Raw genomic sequence first — 25042 nt, forward strand, 5'->3', positions numbered from 1 at the left:
TCAAAAATATTATACATTTTTTAAAATAGTTTTTTGAAAATAGCAGATCTACAAGCTCACTGTAGATGCTTCTATTTCGAAATAGCCAACGTATTACAGGGCGAAAGGCTCGCTCCTTTTGGGCTTGTTTTCATAGACTATGGTTGCTTATTTCTCTCGCACAATCTGGCAACGCTGTCTAAGCTCCTCCCTACCAAGGAAGTGACAAAATCTAAATGCTATGTTTGTATTCGTGTACATGATATGATACATCTACCAGAAGATGAGTTAAAATAAAACAAATAAACGTGGTGTTGTAATCATGGCAACTAGTAAAACACTTATAAGAGCAGGTGTGGCACCAGAAATATGCGAGCGCTTCAAGCGCCACCATATATTAAGTTGTAAGGTAAGTTTACTGTAGGAGGCAAAAAGTTGCCTTCTTGCACAAACCCTGCAAAAGGGACCTTTATGGATGTGTAACTCATTTCATAAGTTTTCAATGTATAAATTGTATATAGGGCTGAAGTGGTTAATGTAGGTTTTGTGATGATAGTAATAATCAAAATCTACAAAGTAGATAGTAACTAAAGTTTTCAAATAGTTGTAGTGGAGTAAAAAGTACAATATTTGCCTCAGTCTGAGATGTAGTGAAGTAGAAGTAAAAGTACTGAAGTACTGACATTTTACTTAAGTACAGTACTTGAGTAAATGTACTTAGTTACCACTGCCTTTATGGATGTGTAACTCTCCGTGTGTGTGTGTGTGTGTGTGTGTGTGTGTGTGTGTGTGTGTGTACAAATGTGGGTTCATTTGGTTCCATTTGTACACACAGTTAAATTAAAGGGTTTTTATCTCCTCCTACCCCCGGGATTCGAACCCTGGTCTCCCTCCCTCCCACGTGGAATACAGCACATTTCTACCGCGTTTACAAGAGGGAACCCCAGCTTTTCTTGACATATAATGGTCTTGACCTGGGGAGATCATACGCTTATGAGCTTCAGGCAGTAGTTGTACAAGACAACATAGAAGTCATAGACTATAAAAAGTAGCGTCTCAATAGAAGACTAGTGAGACCACCTCCACTGCAGATGTACTAGTTCTATTGTATTAACACACTCTACCTTGCAGATTGGTTAAGTAACGTTTCATTCATTGAAATAAGGATTGCAGGTTTAACGCCGATAATAAAGTATTCAATCAAAACCCACTGGTAGTAAACTGTTTTTCCTGTGATGATGTGTTGTGTAGGAAGTGCTGTCCCACACACCGCTGGAGGTGATGAGGCTGGCGGGACTGAGCTACGACAAGGCCTTGACGTTACTGCAGTCAGTCAGCAGAGAATGTGCGCCCTCTGTGACCACGGTTTGTCCCCATCCAACCCTATAGTCACACACTGACACAGACAAGCAAGTCTAGCTCTGTCTGTAACCCCCCCCCCCCCCCCCTATCCAGCCTCGGGACTTGGTCACATAGTGTTGCCATCCAGAATTGGGGGTGCTGGGTGAATAAAGGTATTATCGTTGCTGTCGGGCAGAATCTCCATATTCTAACCTTTTTTCATAAAAGTATGCCCTACTTGATCATACTACAACGTCACACATGACATAAGTATCCAAAGTAGCAGACCTACAAGCTCGAAATGCGAAATGCTGTTTTTGAAGTTGAATCCTGGAAAGTAACAGTTTTGGACGTATGAGGTTTCCACCCGAGACGATACAGGTAATATACCTATTTTCCAACTTGAATTTGAAGGTATATAGATGAATTGCACCCCGTTTTAACTATACCACTTTGGAAAATAGGTATTCGCCTGGCACCCAGAATTCTAGATGGCAACACTATGTGACCTGTAAGTCCTGAACTACAGCGATGGGTGAGGTCATATATGGGGCTATAGCAAGTCACAAGACAACACATATTCATTGTCTCCACCAGGCCAAAAGGCATGGGCGAGACTATGTTTTGCACCCTGTCCGTCCGTCCGTCCGTGGTTCCGTCTGTGATCAGCTAATCCACAGCACCGTTGGCTTGATCGCAGCGAAACTGTGTACACACACTCCCTGGATGCAAGAGCAGAACCTCTGACCCAAATGTTTCATATGGGCCTGTTATAGCGCCACCAGGAGGCAGATTTTTGCAAAACACACTTTTTGACGGTACTCCTACAGATTTTTTCCAAACATCACGCAAATCGGTACACAGTATCTCTATAGTCATTTAACTAAACGGGTCTTTCAGATTTTTCATATTCCCTCCTGATTGGTTAAGATTGGCAGGAGTTTGCAGGAGTGCTCCGTTTTGAACAAAATGCTTCAAATCATGAACACGGCGTGCAATTGGCGTGAAATTTTGCATGCACATTCCCACTAGGCAGAGGAAGAAATGCCACCCTTTTGTCATTGCGATATTATAGCTCCACCAGGAGGCAGAGTTTTGCAAAAAAAACTTTTTTTTATATTACTTAATTTTGTCCAAACATCAAGCAAATCGGTACACATTATCTCTATAGTCAAGTGATCGAGACGGATCCATCAGATTTTTTCTATTCCATCCTGATTGGCGAATTCCAAACATTGCTGGCCCACAATAACCTACCTGACCTGGTGGAGACCTGTGCTCCGAGGAGCACTTTTTCTAGTTATCTCTCTGTATTTGTTGTCTCGCTGTTATAGGCCTTGGAGTTGTGGAAGCAAAAATTGGATTCATGTTTCTCCACCTCACTGCCGGAGCTGGATAAACGTCTTCACGGAGGTCTGCCCCGGGGAACAATTACAGAGGTACAAACAGGACAAAATGGCGTTTCCACACGTGAACATGTTTATAGTGTTTTCAAAATGTACATGCTCCTTCTCTTCACAAGGTAGCCATTAACCACTTAAAGGAGTAGTAGTTCATCCCCTAAAATACTTATTTTCTCAGAATTATTGGCTCAGGAATGTGACAAAAACAAAAAAAATCTCCATGAATTCAAGGCTTCATGGGGTGTGTAATTGATAGAAAATAAAAAAAAATTGGGTGAACTACTCCTTTAAGCCCTGTATACTTCGTTGTACAACGAATAGTGAAAATAGTCAAATCTACAAGCTCACAACCTGTCGCGTCACATTTTTATTTCATTAAAATACATTTTGTTAATAATCCGTGAAATCAATAAGTCTTACGAACTGTTGCAGGTCTATTAGACGGACGCCAGGTTGAAAGTGGTTAATAACCACTTAAGAAGTCGTGTGTGTGTGTGTGTGTGTGTGTGTCTGTGTGTGTGTGTGTGTGTGTGTTGCTAGGTGGCTGGTCCGTCAGGGTGTGGTAAGACCCAGCTGTGTATGATGCTCAGTGTGCTGGCTACTCTGCCCAAGAGTATGGGAGGCCTTGACAGTGGAGTGATCTACATAGACACAGAGTCAACCTTTTCAGCAGAGAGGTACAGTACAGTGTTGGAATGGAATATCTGCTAAAGTCATTGAATATGCCACACAAAGAAATCGGTACACATTTATCGCTATAGTCATGTGATCAAGATGGATCTGTCCGATTCTTCATACTCCATCAACATTGCTGGCCCACAATAACCTACCTGACCTGGCGGAGACCTGTGCTCCGAGGAGCACTTTTTCTAGTTGCCTGTCATTTCTAGTAAAAACACAATTAAATCATTAATTTGAGTTTTGTGTATGACAATTAATCGTCAACTAAAATGTCATGATCGTGACCGCCCTATTCAGTGGATGCTAAACACATACTGGTCATTGGAGATGTTTCATAAGTTATGCAACAGTCATAGATGATGTACAATATACATGGGTAATGAAGAAAAAAACACTCCCTGAGTATTAGTGAAACACCCAATTACTCCTGCTCAAATCACTGATGTTCTTGTCACAAGTATCCATGCTATAACCTTTGTTCTCAAATAGCGTTTTAAGATATCTAGTGTACACAGTGAGACGCATGTAGCCCCAAGGGAACGCATGGGGGACAAATTAAAGGGGGTAAAAAAAGGGGTCTTAGTAAGGTTTTTTGTTTTTAACTCCTGGTTTTATTACATATTTAAAATGTAATTGAAAATATGTAAGAGGACGTAGACCGTTATTGCTCTGTGCTGCTATTTGTATGGTATATTTTGTGTTTGCGTATAGGTTTCTTAGTTGTTACATGTTGGCTGTTTTTATGTTGTGTTGTTTTTATGTTTTTTAGAGGACCACAATGGCAATAAGCCTCAGGACTTTATTGTGTTTTTATCCTCGGTGATATTACGTGTGTTGTTCTTGAAAGTGCTGATGTGCCCTTTCTTTTGATCACCAAATAAAATCAATCAATCAATCAATCAATCAATCAATGTATTGAGTCCCCACGAGCCACCAGAACAGCTTCAATGTGCCTTGTCATAGATTGCGCAAGCCTCTGGAACTCTTCTGGAGAGATGGAGCACCATTCTAACTTAATAATTGATGTTCCCTCATGTGTGTTGTTTTGATGATGGTGGCGGAGAGAGTGCTGTCTAACACGTAACATTATCATGCTGGAATAGACCACTCACATCATAATAGAGCCACCAGACTGTAGGGGTCAAGTATTCAGGCCTGTAACATTCTCCTGTTGTGCTCCACGCATGCACTCAGCACTCGCCCACATGTGGAGAATTATGGCGAAGGGTGGATGACTCATCTGGCTATTATGACTTTTTCCACCTCTCTGTAGGCCAGTGTCTATGTTTTTTTTACTGTGAAGTGATCAGACTGCTGCTGACACAGTCTGATTACGTCCTGCATTGACATTCTCAAGTCACCTGAGGAATAGTTGCTCTTCTCTTTTTCCTTCCATATATAGCACTAATGCATGAGCATCACCGTCATTGAATGTGCACTTTCCAGTCTTTGTGACTGCAGCTCCTGCCATCTGTGCCCCAATAAGAAACGTTTCATTCATATTCACTTAGATCTTTTCCTCTTGCCATCTTGATCCAAAAGTGAGGTCAACTGGGTCTGCTCAGCATGTTTATACATGCAGCAGAGTGTGATAGGATGTTAACTGCTTAATTGTATCATGCAGTACATCTGTATGGAAGTAGTTAAGTACAGTACGGTAGATGCATTTGTTATGTTTCTCCACTCAGTTATTCGGGTTTTGAACAACAATCAAAACAAACAACAAGCATTCTTATTAATGGTTGCACTGTAAACTACAGAAGCACATTATGGATTGTGCTAAACTGCTTTGTACTTTCGTTTTTTATTAGTGGACCGTTTTTTTGTTGCTGTCGTACTTGTAGTCATGGCTGCCAGTTCCCACCTGATGTTTTGTGGGAGTTCCGACTGCTCCAGACGGTGATGAGTAACTGCTAGCTTGCATAACGTTTTAAGACTGGGACTCAAGTCTAAGATGCACAGCTCATCAGGTGTGAGCCATCCTCCAAAGAGGATGATGCGATCTCCCACCATGCAACAGCACATTCCATACATTGATGACCATCTGCCTTTTAGGCCATTGGGCTCAACCTTCTTCCAGGAGAAGGTCTGTGGATTGAATTTCCACAGATCATTAAATAACCGGTCCTCGTCGCCAACACAGGATTTGCCACCAATTATGTACAGCTCTCCATTGAAGACAAAGGCTGAATGACGCGCACGTCCTTCTGTCTCTGGAAGAAGCTGTGCAGAAGGCGTGCTCAGCCAGCAGTTGGTCTCTGTGTCAAACATACTGTGGCTGTTGTAGTAGTTCCTATCGCCCCCATATCCCCCAAACACAAACATCTTTGTCCCGATTATGGTGGCAGAGTGACTTGTTGAAGCGGGTGGTGGAGTGCCTCTGGTGTTAATTAAAGACCAGACCATTGTGGTGGTGTCCAACTTGTAGATGTCATTAGAACGCCGTTTAGTCTGTTGGGTCCATCCTCCATAGATATACATGACCTTACCCAAGACACAGGCTGAGTGGTGGCACCTTTCCTCTGGAACGGTCCCATAAACCCTGGGCTTGAACCGTCGGTGGGTGTCAACATCAAATGCATAAAGCATGTTGCAGTACTGCTCTATGTAAAGATACCCACCCCAGATGTAGATGATGTCTTCTATCGTCACAGCTGTGTGGCCGTATCGCCAGGATGGAGGATCACGGGGGGCGTCCTCCTCTTCTGTCACTGGGGGCAACGTCATCCAGCGCAAAGACACGGTGTCAAAAATATGCACTTCGACCTGATCCATGGTGTCGCCATGATGATAAAATCCACAAAAGGCGTACACCCTGTGTCCCGCTACAGCAGCAGCATAATAGTTTCCTCTTCCTGCCGCTACACTCAGTTTCACTGTCCAGCACAACATGTGTCTCGCCGTGGATCAAGACGGATTCACCAGGTCTTGTTCTGTAAAGGTGTGGAGTCGTGTTGAGCGCGCTACCATTTAATTGGTTCAGTGGCACAAATGTCACGCAAAGTTTGACAAATCCGATGATGAGATTAGTTGGCAGATGACTGTTGATCGCCCTAATATGGCAAATTGATCGCCTGCGCAATCACAGCCCAGGCAGCTTCTGGAAATCCACCTTGCTACATAGCAGGCTGTCTTTGAGCAGCGTTGAAAAATAATCTTTAGTTAAAATCACTATCTCTGCCGAATATAGCCATCTACAAGCTCACAACGCGTTGCATTGTGATGCGTTGTGAGCTTGTAGATCTGCTATTTTTGCTGAATGTTTGCCCCATAATAGGGATGCCACGTTTCAAGCCCCCCACCAGCAGTTCCTCAGCACCCCCTGATGTTCTCTGAACGCCCCCTCGGGGGGCTGCACCGCCCCTGTTGAGAAACACTAGTCTACTCTATAGCAATGATTACTATCAGAATATAGAGCTTGTAACATTTGAACTACTAACTTTTTGTTTTAACCAAACAATGTCCCTTTAACCAGTATGTACTGTATATTCCTTGTAATCCCAGGCTGGTGGAAATCGCCCAGAGCAGGTTCCCAGACTACTTCTGTTCCAGGGAGAAGGTTGTGCAGATGGCTGGGCGTGTGCATGTCTTCAGGGAACTCACCTGTCAGGATGTCCTCAACAGGTACTGTGCAGTGACTGGAAATAGAAGCCATGTGCTTTACTATCCATTTGGTAGTAAAGCACATGGCTTTACTACTACAATGGACTACCATGGCTTTTACTATATTAGTTTCCCTTTGGATGTCACTGGTTGTGACAACATGTCAACAAAAACTATGAAATCCACCCTTGTAAGTGAGACCCTTATTATATATTCCCTTTAGTGATAGATACCCTTATCACAAATAAAATACATAGACTGATACCCTTATTATATATAAAGATATACATTGATACTTTTATTATAAATTATATAAAGTACATACAATGATACACGGGCGCAGATCTCATTACAACAAACAGGGATATTTTTTTTAGAGAGTATTTTCTGGAGGGGACATCCGTAATATCAGTCATCAACGTAGAGGTCTCACTAGGATTTTACACTGCCAGCCAGAATGTTTGCAATGATAACAGTTTGTGTGACATTTGGTATAAAAGATTTGAGTTGGATGTTACATGCTTAACAACAAACACATTAACATGCCCGCATACTTAGCTGCGGTTGATATGTGATTCAGTCACATGAATTCAAATGTTTGAGAAATCATCGCAAAAAACACACATGCAGTATATATTTCAAAATACATAATTTATTTATCTAAAGTTGGAGAGGGCATGTCCCCTCCGTTCCCCCCAGGATCTGATTATACAGCTTATACAGTACACAAAGTACACACACACTTTGATTGCATACGGACAGTATTTCCTACTCTGATGTGTCTTGTATATGTGCTGCTTCTAGAGTGGACAGACTGGAGGAGGACATCATCTCCACCAAATCAGGTCTGATCATCCTGGACTCGGTGGCCTCGGTGGTGAGGAAGGAGTTCGACACGTCACTTCCTGGTAACCTCACCCAGCGTAGCAACCTGCTGGGCCAGGAGGCTTCCACCCTCAAATACCTGGCTCATGAGTTCCGCATCCCTGTAAGCAATGATCTGTGTGTGGAGTTTTTCTTAAAAAAACAGCAACTGTTATTTTATACTCAGGATATTCAAAAATAGCCAAAGATCTACAAGCTTATAGCGCTATGAGCTTGTAGATCTGCTATTTTTGAAAAATCTTGAAAATGTGTGCGAAGCTTTGAATATATATTTTTAAAAGCGAACATTTTAACTCAAATTCTGCTTCTCGGGGTCCCTGGAACAGTATATTTTGAGATGGGGGGGGGGGGGGGGGTCGGCGGTCAAATACATATAATTTTGGGGGTCCTTGACATGAAAAGGTTTGAGAACCACTGATATAGCAACATACGTTTTTTTGGAAGACTTTTGTAGAATCGGCCTCAGATCTTAATGGGTTAACTAAACTCATCTAAAGATGGCGTCAATACCAATTCCAAGTAATGAACCGAAAGGATATCCAGGGTCAGAGGTCAATCATAGTGCCAGTTGAATTATGGGGATGCATGAGCCTGTTGTTTCATGAAAAGGTTATTTTTCTGTTTTGTTGGCATATGAGGTTGCACTATACTGCCCTATAAAGCCAAAGTGCAAAAAGGCTTTTAAGTTTTTCAGCTGGCCAGCCAAATAGGTTATCGGTAATAAATTGATATTGCACTAATTGCATATCTGTTCATGGGGTACTTGTTTATCCCCCAATGTAATGAAAGCTGATTTGACCTTTTGAGACAAATAAATAAGTCAGTGTCTTCAAAAATGTAGTTACTGGTTTTGTAGGGCAGTATAGAGCACAGTAAGGCGCTGTGCTACGTTTTCACCACTAGATGTCAGCGTGGTCACACACACTTGGCCCATTGTTACAGACGGTTGTAAAAGTGTAAACCATCAATCAGATGAACACTACGCAATTGAACAGCCTTAACCAGAACATCAGATGGACTGAAATGCTCTCTGCTAATATCAGGCCATGCCAACGCTAACCCACAAACAATAGGTCTTGTCTGGGTGCTATGTCTACAATAGATGTGGGGCTAATTATCATAATGATAAAGCAGAGGGCTAGCAGGGGCAGAGTCAGTGGTGGAAAGTAACTAAGTACATGTACTCAAGTACTGTACTTAAGTACAAATCCGAGGAATCTTTACTGTGTATTTTAAATTTTCAGTGCTTTTACTCCACTACATCTCAGAGGCAATTATTGTACTTTTGACTCCACTACAATTATTTGAAAACTTAAGTTACTAGTTACTTTGTAGACTTATATTATGATTACAAAACATGCATTAACCACTTTTTCCCTTTATACTTTGGTTATTTGAAAATACATCATATACATTTTGAACTACTGTGTAGAAAATAATTACATCACACAAACCATGGTATCACCATGACTGCAATGCAGAAATACTCTGTAAAGTAAAAGTCAACAAGTGTCATTTGGTAGCGGCGGACATCTTTGTGAGGTATAAACAGGTTGACTTACATTGCCCCCCACCAGTATGTCTGCAGCTACTATGCCACCCCCCCCCCCCCCCGTGGTGAAGAGACGTTGGCACGAACTATAGGGCTGAAGTGGTTAATGTATGTTTTGTAATAATAATCGAAATCTACAAAGTAACTAAAGTTTTCAAATAAATGTAGTGGAGTAAAAGTACAATATTTGGATCCGAGATGTAGCGGAGTAGAAGTAGAAGTATTGGAAATTGTAAAGTAAAATACCTCAACATTTTACTGAAGTACAGTACTTAAGTAAATGTACTTAGTTACTTTCCGCCACTGCTTCAGAGTTCAGACTCCACCTCACCCCATCTAGCACTCCAATCCTCTCATATCTTAACATACTTTGCAGATATATGGTTACTTGTTTCTGACGTTTTTGTTTCTTGGGTTTGTTTTTCCTCGACCACAAATGTTTAAGAATGTGATTTAGATAGCGTGTTGTTTAGACAGATGCTAGGTTCATCGTTTACTCGCTATCCAAGTTTCTATGAGGCACTACTTTGTCCTCTCTGCACTCTTATGTGTGTTTACCTTGTTGTTTATTGACTAGAGCTCATGCTTACTCTGCTTATTGAGATTATGCACTTGCTAAGTCGCCTCTGGATAAGAGTCAAGTCAAGTCAATTTTATTTATAAAGGGCGTTTAAAAACAACCAAGGCTGACCAAAGGGCTGCACAGAATACAGAACCAAAAAAATACAAAGAAGAACAACGATGTTACACAAATATACAAGTGCAAAAGTGTCTGCTAAATGCCTAAATTGTAAATTGCAGAGCAGCAGCAATGGAGTGTATTCATATAGTCATACTGTATGTACATGAAGTGATGATGATCAGTTTTTTGAAAAAACGTATGTTGCTATAATCAGTGGTTCTCAAACTTTTTCATGTCGAGGGCCCCCAAAATTATATGTATTTGGCCGCGGACCCCCATCTCAAAATATGTTGTTCCAGGGACCCCCAGAAGCAAAGATTTGAGTAAAAAAATCGCTTAAAAAAAAAAATATATATATTCAAAGATTTTCATGAATTTTCACGATTTTTCAAAAATAGCAGATATACAAGCTCATAGCGCGGCACTTGGTGCCGCGCTATGAGCTTGTATATCTGCTATTTTTGTATAGCCAAAGGAATCTAGACGCGTTCCCGGTCTTAATGGGTTAATAGTTTCTGAAACTCTATACAGCAAATTTGAATATGTGCTCCTATTGTATTAATACGGGCTCATTAGGCTGCTGACAACCAGTTCACTGAGACCCCTCTGCCTCGTTGGAGTGAAAGCTGCCATTCATGTTAAAACGGTAGAGTCTCTTCCTCTACCGTTTTTAAGTGAATGGCAGCTTTCATCGGATCCACCAGGGACCCCACATAAAAGCAGAATGGACCCCATGGGGGTCCACAGCCTCCATGTTGAGAACCGGTGTCTTAAGTCCAATGGTTCTCAAGCAGAGCGCCTCCTCCTCCAACCCCCTCCTGATTGTGAAAACACTCCTCTTCTCCCTCAGTGAATACCACAGAGATGTCCTTAAGTGTGACCAGTTATGGAAGCAGTACTCCTCGCATGATTTACTTAAGTAAAAGTATCAATACTGCAATGTAGAAATACAATTCCAGTATTCAAAATGTACTTGAGTAAAAGTACACAATTGGCATCAAAATATACTTAAAGTACCAAAAGTAAAAGTACTCATTGTGCAGAATGTCCCATTTCACAAGTTCAAAATGTATACAAATCTTTTAAAAGTAGCAGATCTGCAAGCTCTCAATGCGTCTCATCATGACGCATTGTGAGCTTGTAGATCGGCTATTTTCAAATGGCCGAAATGCATATAGGGCTGAAGTGGTTAATGTGTGTTTTGTAATGATAATCGAAATCTGCAACAAAGTAACTACCGGTAGTAACTAAAGTTGTCAAATAATTGTAGTAGAGTACAAGTACAATATTTGCCTCTGAGATGTAGTGGAGAAGAAGTGAAAGTACTCAAAATTGGAAATGCTCCAGTAAAGTAAAAACTCCTCAAAATTGTACAGAAGTACAGTACTTGAGTAAATGTACTTAGCTACCATACACCACTTCCAACCCCCTCCTGATTGTGAAAACACTCCTCTTCTCCCTCAGTAAATACCGCAGAGATGTCCTTAACTGTTACACTACTTAACGCACAAAATGCTGCACCGGCAGCCATGTGTGGAGGAATGCCGCTGCAGTGGTCAGCTCCCAGGTATCAATATTGTAACTGTATTAATAAGATGGATTATGCGTCTAAAAAAAAACACACACAAAAAACAAAACCTCCTGGGATAAAAGAACACCAAAGAAAGTTGTCTCTCAGTTTTAATTGACTTAACTTGGCAGGGAGAGACATGTTGGTCACCAAGGATGTTCACCCAGGGTGAGGCGCTGCCATTGCACTCAGGCCACGCTGACCACTGTGAGTTGACTGCATAATGTCAGTGAAAATCAGTGGTGTAAAGTAACTAAGGACATTTATTATGGTATTTTTACTTTTTTGGAGTATTTCCAGTTTTCAGTACTTTTACTTCTACTCCACTACATCTAACAGGCAAATATAAAACTTGTACTCCACTACAATTATTTGAAAACTTGAGTTACTAGTTACATTGTAGATTTTGATTATTATTACAAAACATACATTAACCACTTCAATGTACATTTCGTCCATTTGAAAATAGCCAATCTACAAGCTCACAATGTGTCGCGATGCGACTCATTGTGAGCTTGTAGATCGGCTATTTTCAAAAGATTTTTTTTTAAAACATTATGCATAATGAGTACTTTTACTTTTGGTGCTTTAAGTACAATTTGATGCCAATACTTTTGTACTTTTACTCGAGTAAATGTTTAATTCCGGACTTTTACTTGTAGCAGAGTATTTCTACATTGCAGTATTGAAACTTTTACTTAAAGGGGTAGTTCACCCCCAAAATAACTTTTTTTCTATTGATTACTGACCATCTGGAGCCTTGAATTCATAGATATTGTTTTGTTTTTGTCACATTCCTAAGCCAATAATTTGATTAAAATAAATGTGTCCCCATTGATTCCGGTAGGAGACACAAATGCATTTGTGTCTCCTACCGGAATCAATGGGGCTAAATTTATTATAATCAAATAATAAAGGAAGGAATGCGACAAAAACAAAAAAATATCCATGAATTCAAGGCTCCATGGGGTGAGTAATCAATAGAAAAAAAGTTATTTGGGGGGTGAACTACCCCTTTAAGTAAAACGTTTGATTACTTTTTCCACCACTGCACGTAATGGGGGGCCGCGTTAACGCTCTCCCCTTCATTTGGGCAGCCATAGTTGAATGGGTGGAGAGGCCGCCTGGGAATCAGAAGGTCCCCACTTAGCCCCCCGTTTCACCCTGTCTATGTGTTGAAGTGTCCCTGAGCAAGACACTTAACTGCTCCCTAGGGTGCTTTATTAATAGCGCCCACTGCTCCTAAAATGGGTAAATAGAGGATACATTTCATGTACGTGCAAATGAAACAGTGACAAAAAATACCACAATGGAGTGGGGACCAAATCTAATCTCACTTCAGAGTTAAAGTAAAGCTGCAATTTGTACCTACCAAATTTCTACTGCTCAACCAATAGGCAATTGGCCGGGGGAGATATTGCGCTTGTGAGCATCAGGTGTCCTACTGCATGTGTGCTAGTTATATTGTATATTAACATACTCCACCATACAGGTTGGTTGAAATAAAATGTCATTCATTGAAATAATAATTGCAGCGTTAACACGTTACTGTGTAGAGACTGTTATTGCCATCAAGGTGTAGTACGCCATCACTTTAAAACCCTTTCAGCTTTGAGGGAAAGAGCAGGCTTTGTCCGGCTTTATGTACACATCTTACATAGGCCTGTACTTGGCGTTACGTAGCAACAGGAGACTTGGCGATGCTTGGCGACCGCAGAGCTTTTGTTCACCATAATCTCTCTCTCTCAGCCCTTTTTCATAACCAAAGGCCCTATCCATGTCCCCGGCTGTTTTTTTCTTCTTCTTTCTTTCATTTTGTCTATCATCTGCCGTGTGATTTCTTGATCAGCGCTCGAGACCAAAATGTGCTGTGTCGGCACTCGTGTTGTCTTAACATTATGGATGCTTGCGGTTAGACTGAGCGCTGTTCTGACTCGATGGAGCAAACAGACCAGAACACGTCCTTTTTTTCTCCGCCTTTCGCTATCTTGAAATGTGCCCAGACAAGAAGGACACAATGGGATGGAGGTTACCTCGCTGTGGCCCACTTTTTTTTTTCTTCAGGCCTATCAGGGTTTAAGTAAATAAAGACATTTATTTATCTTAAGTAGATTTTTGCAGGGCTAATACCCTGTTTCACCACCTTGTCTGACTTTGATACCTTAGAGAGCTGTACTTTTTTTGTTTGTTTCATCTTTATTTATCCAAGGCAGGGTTTGCTGGGTGAACATGCGTCACCCCAGTACAAATACCATCTTCTGCTGTCTGTCATTGAGCAGGTCCCCTGCTCTTATAGTTAATAGTAGCCACGGTAATAGTAACCATCTCAGTGGCCTTGTGGTTTAGAGTGTCCGCCCTGAGATTGGGAGGTCAGGGTTAGATTCCCTGGCCGGCCCATACCAAAGAATACAAAAATGGGACCCAGTGCCTTCCTGCTTGCCACACAGCATCAAACGTTGGATTGGGGGTAAGTCCCTGCGACGTAGCGTCATGTCCAGGGGGTGTACTTGTACATAATGGCTGGAGGATGTACCCCTACAGAAACAGAAGATAAGCCCCTGCCCTATGGGCCACATGGCTCGGCAAGGCTTACTTAAGGTAATAGTAAGTTAATATAGTACTAATAATAACATCAATACCCTCCACCCCCCCACCCTCCCTTCCGCCCTTGAACAAGGAACTGCAACGCAACCTCCAATTGTTCCAGTGGAGCTGTTCAGTGGCTAACGATATAGACTGGACCTGGGTTGTACTGGGACGCTCCCAGGTTTTAATGTGTGTTCATTGCTGAAAAAAAGTATTAAAGGTAATTAAAGGAGATAAAATAACATGTAACAACGAAACAAACTTCTAGGCTACTGTCACCTCACAGCTTAATAAACAACCTGGAATTGTTTGTAAGCACTTTTATTGACTGGAAAGTGCAGCATTTATAATAAAACCAAACGGTGTTTGGGGTGACCATAGCTGAAATGGAAATCAGAAGGTTCCCGGTTTGTCCTCCAGTCTTGTTTCGAAGTGTCCCTGAGGAAGACGCTTAACCCCTAACTGCTTTCCGGGAAGGCGGGCGGGCGCTGTAACCACTGTTTGTAATGGGATGGGTAAATGCAGAGCAGGATACATTTCATGTAAATGTACTGTGACAAAAATAGGAGTAGATGTGTAGATGCATTGTCTGCAACACATATGTATGCGATGAGCTCAGCGCACTGGTATGACGAACCGCAAAATTCCCTCAACAATGGATATCACATCTTATGAGTTTGGCATCATTTTACCTGCATATTTGTGCGAAAACAATACTGACCTGCAGACGTGTGTTGTGGAGAAAAACAACACAAAACATGTCTTGTTCTCCAAGAGTTTTATTTCATCATTTCGACACATCTAGAGGAATTTGTCACTGTGATACTGCAACAGGAATGTATTATGCCTGCTTTATACATGGTGTTGCGTTAAACCCCAGCATTCATACTCTGGGGAAAAAAAACATTGTCAGAAAATAGCAGATCTATTCGCGCTGCAAGGCGTTGTAAGCTTGTAGACCAGCTATTTTCAGCGAACACATCTAATGTACTAGTGAACGAGTGAAAACTGAAAGGACACTAGTATAGAGCCCTGACGTCCGCTGATATGCTCATCATGGCACAGTAGAGCCTCACAGGGCTTCACATCTAGTGTAAGGGGGGAGATGTGCAAGAAAATGGAAGAAATGTTTTCTTTGTTTTTCAAAATATCTTGTTTTGGACCAAAGTGATGGATAGATGGTTCAGGGCAGTGGTTCAAACGTTTTCATGTCGAGGACCCCCAAATTAATATGTATTTGGCATCGGATTATGATTTGTTTTGCCAGGGATCCCATGTAAGATTTGTGTTGTTAACATTTTTACAAATGTATGTGGAAAAGGACATGTATGTGTTTGTCCACATACATGCCCTTAAAAACATGTATGTCCTTGTCCACATACGTCCTTAAAACATACATGTCCTTGTCCACATACGTCCTTAAAAACATACATGTCCTTGTCCACATAAATGTCCTTAAAAACATACATGTCCTTGTCCACATAAATGTCCTTAAAAACATACATGTCCTTGTCCACATAAATGTCCTTAAAAACATACATGTCCTTGTCCACATAAATGTCCTTAAAAACATACATGTCCTTGTCCACATAAATGTCCTTAAAAACATACATGTCCTTGTCCACATAAATGTCCTTAAAAACATACATGTCCTTGTCCACATAAATGTCCTTAAAAACATACATGTCCTTGTCCACATAAATGTCCTTAAAAACATACATGTCCTTGTCCACATAAATGTCCTTAAAACACACAGTGTTAGGATGCATCAAACTGCCTCGCCATAGAGATTAAGCTTGGGTGAGTTTGTCAGGTTGGACTTCTTCCACTCCTGACATCACAGCATTGAGTATGGGAAATGTGGGGGCGGGGCAGATTTAATGTAGCTGTTCAAACGCCAATTTCCAGAATAATATACTGTATGCATTGTTTATGAGAATGTAAAATCATAATATTGGTACAGTTTTTTCCACATTATTAGAATTTCCACCATTTAAAATTAGCCGTTGCCCTGTGTCTTTGAGCCCTAGTTTATACTTGGGCTGTTTGAAAGTAGCCGGGTTTACAAGCTCACGATGACGTTGTGAGCTTGTGACGACACTTATGTAACCATATGGCTGAACCTGACGATGCAGCCACGCCAAATGTGCCATTCACTCCAAATGTGTTTTACATGCATTCTGAAAAGTTGTAAAGCCTGTAAATACCAGGAATAAGTCAGTAAAGCAATGATTACACTTTTGAAAAACCAGCCGTCTTTATGGACTGCGGTGAAAAAACATCGTACTAGATAAGCCTGAAGGTAGACACAGCATTTTTATGGAATCACATAAAAACTATCTCTAAAGGATGGCACAGCATGGCATAGTGGTTAACTACATGAACCCGAGAGTCCCTATTCTGGGGGCGAACATTCTGCAAGCATAGCAGATGTACAAGCTCACAACGCGTCACATTGTGTCGTGTTGTGAGCTTGTAGATCGGCTATCTTCGGTGAAGATAGTGTAGAAGAAAAAGAGGAGGGTCAACTGAGTAAAGTATAGGGTTTCATTCATTAACAAGAAGTTGAAGGGTAAATATAGGCCTGATGATGTACCGTGCATGACTGCATGTTCAAATCACTTTACATTATTTCCGACCATTTTCCAAAGCATACATTTATTCTTCTTTATTCTTATTTGGAAGAAAACAAATGGCCAATTTAACATTGAGTTGCCCACAATGTTTAGGTGCCCACTCCACCTGTATCCGTTGAAGAGACTGTTAAAATTAAAACCGGGAAAGCAGTCATTTTAGATTTGAGCTAAAAAGCATTATTTTATACTTTGGCTGATATACAAGCTCATTTTAGCTACTTTTGAAAAATTTTGAATATTTGAATATACATATTTTTCAAAGCGAACATTTTTTATTCAAACCTTTGCTTCTGGGGGTCCCTGGAACTAAATATTTTGAGACTGGGGTTGGCAGCCAAATACATATAATTTTGAGGATCCTTGACATGAAAAAGTTTGAGCACCAGTCATATAGCAACATACTGTAGGTTTTTCAGAAAGCTGTTAGGATTTAGAAGACATTTGTAGAATCGGCCTCAGGTCTTAATGGGTTAACTGAAAACTAACTGTTTGACCTCTGCAGCAGACAGTGTTTGCGTCAAAAGTCGAACAATCAAACGTAACCAGAAAAACCTGAAAAATGAGCAAAATGTAATGAATGCAAACCAGAGTTTTGTTTCTTTGAATGCGTACAAGACAGGATAATAGAATAGTATTATTGTATTTTAATGAATTGTATCTGGCCAGCCGGGAAACTTTATCACTTATGAACTTGCTTCGGTTAGCTGTCTGGCTGGTTATTTTGGCATACGTCGTATTTTTCAGACCAAAGTGTGCCGTTTTGACAAAAGATTACATTATGCTTACTCGTGTGAAGCAAACTGGGACACTATCTCTTGTTACTGGAAACAGTGTTATCATACACTGCTAGTCGTGCCTTTGTGACCAAGGCCAACTCTCACACACAGAAAACTCACACCGACACAATAATATAAACATGGCATAATAAAAGGGTGATTCATACTTTGTTGCGCGGCGGTGTCGCACGGCAAAAACAGACTATCTGCAAGCTCAACACGAGCTCAGAACGCGTCGCATTGTGAGTTTGCAGATCGGCTATTTTCGGTGCGTGACATGGTACACCTTCATGTCTAAATCAGACATAAGCAACAGCTCAGGCGTTGAAGATGGACTTGGCACACGTTGCAGGTGCAGTCACTGTAGCTGTAAAGTAATTGAGGGATGATGACAGACTTAGAGTTGGGTTAAATAATTTAGGGACGACTTAACCGTTGTCCCTAAATTATTTGCCACCCGTCTGCCAACACCCCCCCCCCCCACCCCCAACTCCCAGGACGGGTTACACCACACACTGTGCATTGGTGAAAGTTGCGAAACTCATCATACTGTATCTGTTTGTTTTGCCTCTCCTTAGGTGGTCCTGACCAACCAGATCACGACTCGTATCGGAGATAGAGGTGAGTTGTGTTTGCGTCCGTGTTTTCTTGTTTAACTACCCACGTCGTGGGAACCAAAAGTCCCCACAAGGATGGTAAAACCCAGCATGACTTTGACCTTATGGGGGACATTTTTGAGGTCCCTGTGAGGAAATGGTTCATTGTCATGGCTAGGAAAGATTTTTAAAGATAAGTTTACGGTTAGTAAAATATTCAGGGTAGGTTGGGGTTAGGGGCTGGCGTTAGGTTTAAGGTTATGTTATGGTTAAAATGGCAAAACAAAATGATACAAATAGCATTTTTTAACAAAACATCCTTTTGACGTACCCACTGGGATATATACACAAACCTGTGTGTGTGTAAGGCCTAGTAAGTGCAAGCAAACCTACTATCAAAGAACCATAGAAGCGAGACGTGCGTCAAAGTGAGTGCAGAACTCCAGAGTGCAAAGCGTCCAACCATGTTGACAAGTAGTGGAAAGTAACTAAGTACATTTACTCAAGTACTGTACTTCAATACAATTTTGAGGTACTTTTACTTTACTTGAGTATTTCCATTTTTCAATACATTATACTTTTACATATCAGAGGCAAATAGTGTACCTTTTACAACACTACTATTATTTGAAAACTCATGTTCCAAGTTAATTTGTAGATTTAGATTATTACAAAACACACAAACCATTTAAGCCCTATTTTATACTTTGTCTATTAAAAAATAGCCGATATACAAGCTCACAGCGCTTCACATCGTAACGCGTGGTGTAGAATTATTTTTGAATAAGGTTTGCCACATTTTTAAAGAAGATTACATTTACATTTGGTACTTTGGTACATTTGGAACATTTTTAATACAGTACTTTTTAGTTGTAAAAGAGTATTTCTGCTTAAGTAAAAAGAAAACATCCGAGTACTTCTCCCACCACTGTTGGTGAGCATGCTGTGTGGACAGCCAGGATGGGAGGTCTACCAGCACAATGCTATCTATGTTATCTTACCAAACCCACGTCTCCACTTGGCCACAAACCACGCATGTTATTCTAGTGAAGTTTCGGCCTCAACATTCCCAGGCGTGGGACTTCTTGGAATATAGACCTACCGTAGGAGCGGGTAACTTGTCTTACGTCTAGAAAGCACTGCTGTACGTATACAGTGCTACTTATTTAAACGTTTATATTTTAGTTGCATAAAACAACACTCTTTGAGTTGCAAGTGGATAAATGAACCCTGAGGATTTTACAGTGTACTTTACTATTATGATTATGTGTTTTCCATGATCTATATCTCAGTGGGTACGTCAAAACGAATTGTTGCTAAAATGCAATTTTTACCGTTTCGTTTTGCCATTTTAACCATAACATTAAACCCAACATAAACGCCAACCCCTAACCCCAAACCTACTGTAACCGCAACCTGAATATTTTACTAATTGTAAACTTAGCTCTTAAACTCTTTCTTAGCCATGGAAATGACCCATTTCCTCACGGGGACCTCAACAATGTCCCCATTTGGTCTTGTCTTACGTCTGGAAAGCACTACTGGGCATGTACTACTATTTACATGTTTACATTTTTAGTTGCACTGAGGATTTCACTGTGTGCATCACTATTAGTACATGTTTTCCATTACAGCTACATTGCACTGTATCATTATGCGTTTGAGATTGAAACCTAAAGGCCCACAATTGCACATGGCCCAGTTTATTTGACAGTTTAGGCATTCCGCTGGCATCTTTATCTAGAGCGACCTCACTTCCAGGGAGTTGGCGGGTAAGAAGTTCAGTCTGTTGACGTGGACATTTTGACAGGACAGATGGATCCAAAATCTGACTTTAATTACCTAATAGGATCGTTAAGGCTTGCTGTTAGTGGAACAACAAATTCAGGCGTTTATACATCTTTGGCATTATTTTTGCAATGGAATCTGTGCCTAACTGTAGTCCCACACAGGAACCCAGAAATACCCATGTCCTGTTCTGGTTCATTTTTCCATAGCTTTGTTTGATTGGCTCGGCTCAGCAGATCTGAACCGGAAACACGTTATGTGTTTCAGGTTCAAATCTGCTTGCTGAGCCAATTAACGAAACAAAGCCATGGGAAACTGAACCACAACAGGGTTAAGCAAGCCACCTTCTGGAAACCCGGGACTACAGTTATGCACAAAGCCTATTTGAGAGGTCAAAACAGTTACAATGGCAGGTAAACCTTTGAATCCACGCCCGTGTGTGTAAAAAAAACAAAGGAAAACCCAAAACATTGAAATGCTAGTTTGTGGCCTGGTAGTCCCGTGATAAGAACTCTCCCAGCAGACACCCGTGGGCAGTGGATACATAATCTGTATCTCCTGTATCTTTTCAGTATCTACTGTCTGTGTGTGTGTGTGTGTATGTGTCTGGTCTGGGGCTGTCCCAGCGGAGCGGCTGAGGCGCTGAATGTTGGGACAACATTATACCAGGGCCGTGCTTTGAATAACCCATTCAAACCGGGAAAGCCTCTTTTCATGTCGTTTTTTAGATCTCTTTGGCTATTAAAAAAATATAGCAGATATTCAAGCTCATAGCGTGGCACGAAGTGATGTGCTATGAGCTATTTTCTTTTTTAGCGTGAAAATGTGTGCAAATCTTTGAATATATACGGTATATATATATTGTTTTTTTCTTTTTTTCCTTTTTTTTTAAAAAGCTCAAATCTTTGCTTCTGGGGTCCCTTGAACTAAATGTTTTGAGATGGGGGGGGGGGGGGGGGGGGGGGTTCTGTGGCCAAATACATATAATTTTGGGGGTCCTTGACATGGAAAAAGTTTGAGCACCACTGATACAGCAACAGCAGTTTTTCAGAAAACTGTGTGTATTTAGAAGACATTTTGTAGAATCTGCCTCGGGTCTTACTGGGATAAAAGCAAACAAGTTGCTCTGTTATGTAATAGACACACGGTATTGAAACACACTCGCTCTCTTGTTCTACGTCTCTCTCTTTTTTTAAAATCCTACTTTCACCCTTTTCTCCGGTGGGCTTTCTCTCCCTCTTTCACTCGTATTCTCTCTGTCTCCACCTCTAAATCCTCATTTCCCCTGAGGTACTGCGCTCTTTCTTGACCCCCTCCCCCCCCCCCCCCCAGTTAGAGGGGGGACGGTACAGTGCATTAGACAATAGAGGTGTGTATCCAATTCTTCTCCTTCTATGTAATCAGATTCACATATTCACTCCCTGGCAGCAACACCCCCCCCCCTCTCTCTCCTTATATATATTGTTGCTGTCAGGCAGAAACCTTGTATCTCCATATTCATTTATTTATTTTGTGTCAGTTAGGCCTGTCACAATTATTACATAATCGTCTAATCGCAATTATTTGAGATAATCGCAATTATTTTTGCATTATCGTCATAATCATTTCCATGTTGAAAACATTTCACAAATTTTCAAATATTAAAAAAAGCTTACAACAAAAAGCTTACAACGCGTCACCTGGTGACGCGTTGTAAGCTTGTAGATCAGCCATCAGCGTTGTAAGCTTGTAGATCAGCTATTCCTGAAAAGTAACAGTTTTGGACATACAAGGTCTCCCGCCCAACAGCGACGATACTCTATGTTTTCCGTCTGTCTGTTTATGCTCCCCCTCCCACCCTCTCTCTCTCTCTCTCTCTCTCTCTCTGTTTGTCCTTTCTCTTTCTCTTTGACTCTGTACCTCCATCCTCCTGACTCTCTCTTACACTCTTTGTCACTCTCCCTCTGTTTCTCTTTCTGTATCTCTCTCTCTGTGTGTCTGTCTCTCTCTCTCTCCCATCCCTTCTACCCTTTGTCCCCCCAGCGTATTGGTTTTTGTTCCAACCTGGGTCTATCCCAGGTCTCACGTTGCCTTGTTCCACTGTGTCAGTTGGTTGTACTGTCTGTGGGCTTTTCTTCGCAGAGCTGCCCAGGGCCTCCCGTGTCACTTAGTAGGACAAGCCTGTGTTGTTGCACTGGGTGAGGCTCTGAATGGGACCTCAGTCTGTCTGTGTCGTCCTGGGTTCGGTTACTAGTACCTGACTTTAGTTAGGTTAGTACCTGTATAATATGATTTCTCTGGTTGATCTCTGTTGTGCAACAGTTAATCAAACAAATAAAACAAAGAATCAATTTGAATAAAATGTTACATTTTGGAGAGGACAGTATATGGACTCCCCTGTAGGCCACGTCAATTTTCCGCCTACTTACATTTAATGGCATTTAGAATTTTCTACAAAACACACTTTTTGCTAATCCTTCAGCTTTTGTCCAAAACTACACATTATCTCTTACAGTATGTAGAGAAAAAATGGCAAGCGGCCTATTTTACAAAAAAGAAAACGCCAAAAATCATGAACACATCGTCATGCGTCCCGAAGGATGAACCCTACTGATTCGTGTCATAGATCGTTGGTTCTCAAGGGGTCCTTGGTGGAGTTCCAGGGGGTCCCCAGCTAAATGATGGATAGTTAACCAAATGGACCCTTATGGGTCTGTAACTCTGAGAGTATACAAATGGAACCAAATGGACCCTAACGGGTCCATTTGGTTCCATACATGTATGTACACTCTCAGAGTTAAATTAACATTGATTTTACAATATAAATTGGGGTCCCAGAGATAGAAATGCCATTAAATGGGGGTCCGTAGCCTAATGCATGTCAAACTGGGGGTCCTTGAAATTAAAATGGTTGAGAATCACTGCTAGAGCCGTAAAAATCTTCTCTTATGGGTGTCTCTGGCTTATCTTTTCTAATGGGGGTCCGCGGGCTAATAAGTGTCAATTTGGGGGTCCTTGACATGAAAAAGTTTGAGAAGCACTGTCATAGATGACTGATGTCACAGGCTGTTCACGTGAAATCCCAGATCGACACTGGATCGAGCCACGCACGATATTTGATCATCTTTCCGTGAATATACAATACACACTTCTGAAATGTGGTGATTATACTTTGGCGGCCCACCCATCTGACCACTTAACTCATTCACTGCCAGGCTTATTTCAAGCTTGTTGATCCCTGTGCCACCATTAGGCAAAATGGAAAAATTAGATTTTTTTTCTCCGTTTCTTTTTTAACATTGAAGTGGATGGAGCATTAACTTTTTGAAAATCGTTTTCTCCTAGTAGCTTTGAGATATATATATATCTTTTTTTTAGGTGACGTCAAAAGACGTCATTGGCACTAATGGAACCGCTGCCGGTCATCAAATTATTGGCTTAGGAATGCCACAAAAAAAATTTATAATAATCTCCATGGGGTGACTAATTGATAGAACATTGGGTGAACTATCCCTTTAATAATCAATCGATTGGGTTATGGTTTGGATCGGTGGAACAATTTACAGTAAGTTGCTATTTACCGGTTGGGTGCAGCTAGCAGGGCTTTTAGACTCTTAGTCTTGTTAGCTATGCAAAGCAGCAGCTATAAGTCCACTTCAGGTAAGGTGTGGTAGATGTATCTAGCACAGACAACACAAGAACAGAAGGTGAGGCTCTGATAAGGACCTCAGTCTCTCTGTGTCTGTCTGAGAGAGCGAGGGTGTGGTTACCGGCAGTCACAGGTCAAACGGTTTCTACAGGCTACTGTACCCGTACAGCAAGGACCATTTGCAAAGTGTCTGTGTCAATATTTGACGTTTCTTTGTGCATTAAGAATACTGAAGGGAATTACCGTTACACCTGAGTGTACAAAGCACTCAGAACTCCCACAGGTTAAAAGCTTAAGATTTCCAACTGATCTCGCCTGTTCATTCATCTTCTCTTAGGTTTATGTTCCTTTATTTGTCAAAAAAAAGAAAGTTACCTAATACATTGTGTGACAGGTGAGGCCCCAAACAGAATGAGTCCCATAAAGTGCCTGAAAGAGAAGGTTGGTCTGTTTAGAACCTCAAACACTGTGGTTCTGACCATGTACTGTACACCCTCGTAAGAAAGGGTCCATTTGATCCCCTGGTGTGACCCCGGACCCGACGTTGAGCAACAGCGTACCATACTGGTGCTTTTCATGTGGATGGTCTGTGGAATTAAAAGCAGTTTAACCACATTAACCCTGGCGCCCATATTTTGGGCACAGTTATTATAGGCGGACATTTTCTAAATTTGTTTCAAAAATAGACAAATTATAAAACAGGTCTTAAGTGGTTAAGCCACTCTGAATAAAAAAGAATCGGCTAAATGCCTAGCATCATGTAAATCTAATAATGTAATTTAGATAGCATGTTGCTCAGACAGATGCTAGGTTTCACTCTATAACCTGGCGTTAGACAGACAGACAGACAGACAGACAGACAGGCCTTTATTAATCCCATGGGGGCAATTCAATTGTTATGCCAGGACAGCAGTTATTATTAAACACAGGACAGAAACAGACAAAAGACACAGCTGGGGGTAAATAATAATAAGAGAGTAAGCAGGTAGAGCACATTGGGATTAGGAAAATAGTGCAGAAACCAGGCGATTTTTAGTTGAACTTGGACTGCCTGACAATTGCTTGATGAAAGAGCTATTAACTCATTCACTGCCTGAATTATTTCTGGCCGCGTTTGCCCACTGCCAGAGATTTTTTCATTGAAAAAAAAAGTACTCAGGAGCCGAGATACAGAATTTTAAAGTTTTAAGGTAACAAGGAAGTGGATGGGAGTCTAGATCTTCGAAAAATCATATCTCCTTGGACTTTGAGTCAAAAAAAAAAAAAAAAAAAATCGTTTTAGTCGTTCTAGGCAGACAGGGCTTATGGGACAGAAGTCGTTTTAGTCGTTCTAGGC

At 41.2% G+C, this 25042-nt stretch overlaps 1 protein-coding gene across 1 annotated transcript in view; it reads left to right on the forward strand.

The window, feature by feature from the left end:
• Nucleotides 1-236: 236 nt before the first annotated feature.
• Nucleotides 237-25042, forward strand: part of rad51b (RAD51 paralog B) — a gene marked incomplete at its 3' end in the record, with an annotated part of 112673 nt that continues 87867 nt past the window's right edge. The window contains exons 1-7 of the mRNA XM_080452657.1: nt 237-388; nt 1231-1344; nt 2655-2759; nt 3264-3400; nt 6909-7028; nt 7812-7995; nt 18273-18315. Of these exons, the coding sequence (XP_080308783.1) occupies nt 302-388; nt 1231-1344; nt 2655-2759; nt 3264-3400; nt 6909-7028; nt 7812-7995; nt 18273-18315 (790 nt within the window). The 5' untranslated portion in view covers nt 237-301. The remainder of the gene's footprint in view (nt 389-1230; nt 1345-2654; nt 2760-3263; nt 3401-6908; nt 7029-7811; nt 7996-18272; nt 18316-25042) is intronic.

This window comes from Gymnoscopelus braueri, assembly GCF_963280865.1.
Source record: "Gymnoscopelus braueri genome assembly, chromosome: 16".
NCBI lineage: Eukaryota > Metazoa > Chordata > Actinopteri > Myctophiformes > Myctophidae > Gymnoscopelus > Gymnoscopelus braueri.